This window comes from Arachis duranensis, chromosome 6 (genome assembly GCF_000817695.3).
Source record: "Arachis duranensis cultivar V14167 chromosome 6, aradu.V14167.gnm2.J7QH, whole genome shotgun sequence".
NCBI classification, from domain to species: Eukaryota; Viridiplantae; Streptophyta; class Magnoliopsida; order Fabales; family Fabaceae; genus Arachis; species Arachis duranensis.
In genome coordinates this window covers 16,316,454-16,320,171 of record NC_029777.3, presented here as the reverse complement: position 1 = coordinate 16,320,171, position 3,718 = coordinate 16,316,454, and the positions used below count along the sequence as shown (strand labels likewise).

At 29.5% G+C, this 3,718-nt stretch overlaps 1 protein-coding gene across 1 annotated transcript; it reads left to right on the top strand.

Moving 5' to 3' along the window:
• Nucleotides 1-1,168: 1,168 nt before the first annotated feature.
• LOC107493122 (alcohol acyltransferase 9) lies at nt 1,169-3,514 on the top strand. The gene is made up of 2 exons (XM_016114198.3): nt 1,169-1,736; nt 2,510-3,514. Exons 1-2 carry the CDS (start codon nt 1,296-1,298, stop codon nt 3,461-3,463), a joined length of 1,395 nt encoding a protein of 464 aa, XP_015969684.1. The 5' UTR covers nt 1,169-1,295; the 3' UTR covers nt 3,464-3,514.
• Nucleotides 3,515-3,718: the final 204 nt, after the last annotated feature.

The following is a 3,718-nucleotide window of genomic DNA, read 5'->3' as shown; positions in this document are numbered from 1 at the left end:
AAATGGTATGTGAATGCATTATTTTAATGAATTTAATAACATTGCCTAAGTTGCTAGCTATCAATATCAATATACAGAAAAAATTAGCGAGTCTATAATTCATTTATATTATTACATTGGACTGAAGTCTTATTTGATAAAAAATAAGACGTAAATTGACATAATATTTGATAATATATGTATATATAATTCAATCTTTTATAAATTCAATTCTTTTATCTTTTATATTATTATTTGATAATATATTTTATACAATCTTTTATCTTCTTTAAATATAGATAATGTTTTTTTTATAAATATAATTGAGTATAGACAAAGAGAAAGAAGTAGTATGTAGTATACTATAGTATGCAAGAACACCTTTGATCGTAGTTAAGCAAAAAACAAAGAAATAATAATATTAGTATAAATAGAGAAGAAATTGAAATGGGCTATAAAATAAAATAAAAATAAAGATCTTTATATACATATTTCTATGATTAGTAATCAAACATTAAAAAAATACTTTAAAATTCTTGGAAGTGGATTAAACATTAAAGAGTTTAGAAGTCGAAAGCTCACTAGATTTAATATATATTAATATATCAATATAATATTAAGATTCATTTAATTTGATTTTTTTATTATTTTTTATTTTTATCTTCTTTTTTTAATAAAATTTTAAAAATGAAAATTTCTAAAAATAAAAATTAAAAACTAAAAAATGCAAACCAAAGGCACCTGGTTGTCTATACATATTGTATCTAGTTATGTATCCTCTTTCTATTGAACCACCCTCACAAAAGAAAAAGGAACCATCACATCACATATGGTATTCTAATTAGAATTATGTTACGTATACACTAAAATCAGCCATCAAAATTCGTCATTAATATAAAATACATGTTAGAATATAAATATATATTAAAAATAAATTAAACCACACATATATTTATATATAAATACATTAATGACTGATTTTAATGATTAATTTTAATATACCAATAACATTTTTGTTCTAATTAATAAAGACTACTCTAATATAATATATAGCCATCATATATCCAAACCTTAATTTTAAGAATAATGACCTCTCTTCCCTCTTAATTTATTTGTTTTCTCTATTTCTTGTTTCTACAAATAAAATCACCATTCAATTGTCTCACTCACTCACTCCTCAGATCACTCTCCTTTCTATTATATATATGGCTACTTCCTCATCAACCTTCCTTCTCTCTTGTTTTCTTTAATTAGGTTCCTCTCCATATATAATCATATCATACCAATATTATTTATATATTGTAGTGAAATTAAATATGTTAGAATTTGTAGAACTCCCGGATTGTTTTTACCCTAGGGATGCAATTACCATCATAACCCCATGTGCTCCAACACCAAAGCATTCACTCTATCTATCAAATCTTGATGATCAAAAGTTCCTAAGGTTCTCAATTAAGTACTTGTACTTGTTCAAGAAATCAGTGAGCATTGAAGCCTTGAAGTGTTCCTTGTCAAGGGTTCTTGTTGATTACTACCCTTTGGCTGGGAGATTAAGGAAGAACAATAATAATGATGACGATGATCACAAGCTTGAGGTGGATTGCAATGGAGAAGGTGCTGTTCTTGCTGAGGCTTTCATGGATTCAACTATTGAAGACTTGATTGAAGCTTCTAAGGTTCCAAACAAGTCATGGAGGAAGCTTATGTATAAGGTTGAAGCTCAAAGTTTCTTGGATATTCCTCCTCTTGTTGTTCAGGTTATATTCATTTCTTTGTTAAAACTCTATATTATTAACTAATTTGGGTTGGTGGAGTGATCAATTCACTCGTCCGCTTCAATAAATATTGGAAATTTAAATTTTATTTTTTAAAAAATAATTAAAATTTAAATTTATTATTAAAAAATTATTTATATATATGAATTTGATTAAATTATTATGTAAAAGTTTTTACATTGTTAATGTCTAAAATATTATAATATTATGTAAAATAAATGGAATTTATAATTCGTCTTATATGATCTTATATTTTATCTATATTCAGCACATGGGACATGAAAAAAGATATCTTCTATAAAATGATGATACTTCTTTGACACTATGATCACTAAATTATATTTTTCTTTACTTTCTCTAAGTAACTCTACATAGATAGTGAGATCAGAAAGTTTTGTTATTTTCTTGTTTATTTGTTCTTGTAAAAGCCGATCAAAGTTGATTACCATATAATGAGTGATGAAGGGTAAAAGATATTTTGTATTTATTGTTAAACTATGAATAATAATAATAATAATAAATAATAATAATATAGATTTTCTTTTTCTTTAAAAGGAAAATAGAAAAATGTTAATTAGTCCATCTTTGGTTGCTTTCCAAAAGCATGCTTAGTGGTGACAACAACGGTGCTTGTAGTCATTAGTCCTTTTCAATTTTTTCAAAAAAAAATCTATTAAAAAAATAAAAAGATATTTAAAAATTGACTATATTGCCCTCACTTTTTTCTTCTTTTGACTTTGTAAACCTTTTTTCAGGTAACTAATCTCCGTTGTGGGGGCATGATCCTGTGCACTGCGATCAACCACTGTCTATGCGACGGCATAGGCACTTCACAGTTTCTACATGCGTGGGCCCAACTCACCAAGAACCCCAACACTAAATTGACCATTATACCCTTCCATGGGAGACACGTGTTAAAATCTCGTGATCCCCCTCAGGTGAGGTTTCCTCTCCCGGGATACACCAAAACAAAACCCACTCAACAAGTGGAACTCCTTAAGATGATGCAATCTCAACCGTTAGTTGCCACGTCATTTACCTTTGGATCCCACCAAGTTCTTCAATTGAAGAAACAATGCATTCCCTCCCTAAAATGCACAACCTTTGAGGTCGTGGCGGCACACACGTGGCGCTCGTGGATTGGCTCGCTTAACTTAAATTCTGACCTCACAGTGAAATTACTCTTTTCTATTAACATAAGAAAAAGTATGAACCTCCCACAAGGGTATTATGGGAATGGATTTGTTCTAGGATGTGCACAAAGTAAAGTGAAGGATTTAGTGAATAATAATAATAATAATAATAATAATAACCTTCATCATGGTGTGAAATTGGTTCAACAAGCTAAGGCTACTACTTGGGACAATAATGGTGAATACATTAGGTCCATGATTGATTTCTTGGAGGACAAGAATGTGAGAACTGATCTTTCTACTAGCATGGTTATATCACAATGGTCTAAACTAGGGTTAGAAGATTTGGATTTTGGAGTAGGGAAGCCATTGCACATGGGACCTTTAACAAGTGATGTCTATTGCTTGTTCTTACCGGTGGTCGGAGACCCCCACGCGGTAAGGGTTCTCGTGTCGGTGCCGGAGAGTATGGCGGAGAGTTTCCGGCACCACATGATGGTGAAGGAAAGTTGGGAAAGTCATCATGAGGATGTTAATACAAATGGATATCATGTGCAAGAAAAGTTGTTTGTATGAACTACATATATCAATAATTTTATAATTCAATATATCAAGTTGCACTTTTTAGTGGGGATGGAAAAAAAAACTTTATTTATTCTTAAACATATCTTTTATATCATTTGCAAGTTAGTGTCATATCTTAATAATAAGAATAATGATGAGTGGGATGAATCTATGTAATCAAGTCTTAGTGCATATAAACTAGTAACAATTTGATTTAATTAATGATGCATGTATTCTCCCTTTCCAATCATCATTTAGTGAGTGATG

Excerpts from the sequence above, each read along its gene's own strand:
- LOC107493122 (XM_016114198.3), top strand. The coding sequence starts at position 1,296 with ATGTTAGAATTTGTAGAACTCCCGGATTGTTTTTACCCTAGGGATGCA. Across the intron at positions 1,737-2,509 it reads TTCCTCCTCTTGTTGTTCAG|GTAACTAATCTCCGTTGTGG; the intron begins GTTATATTCATT and ends ACCTTTTTTCAG.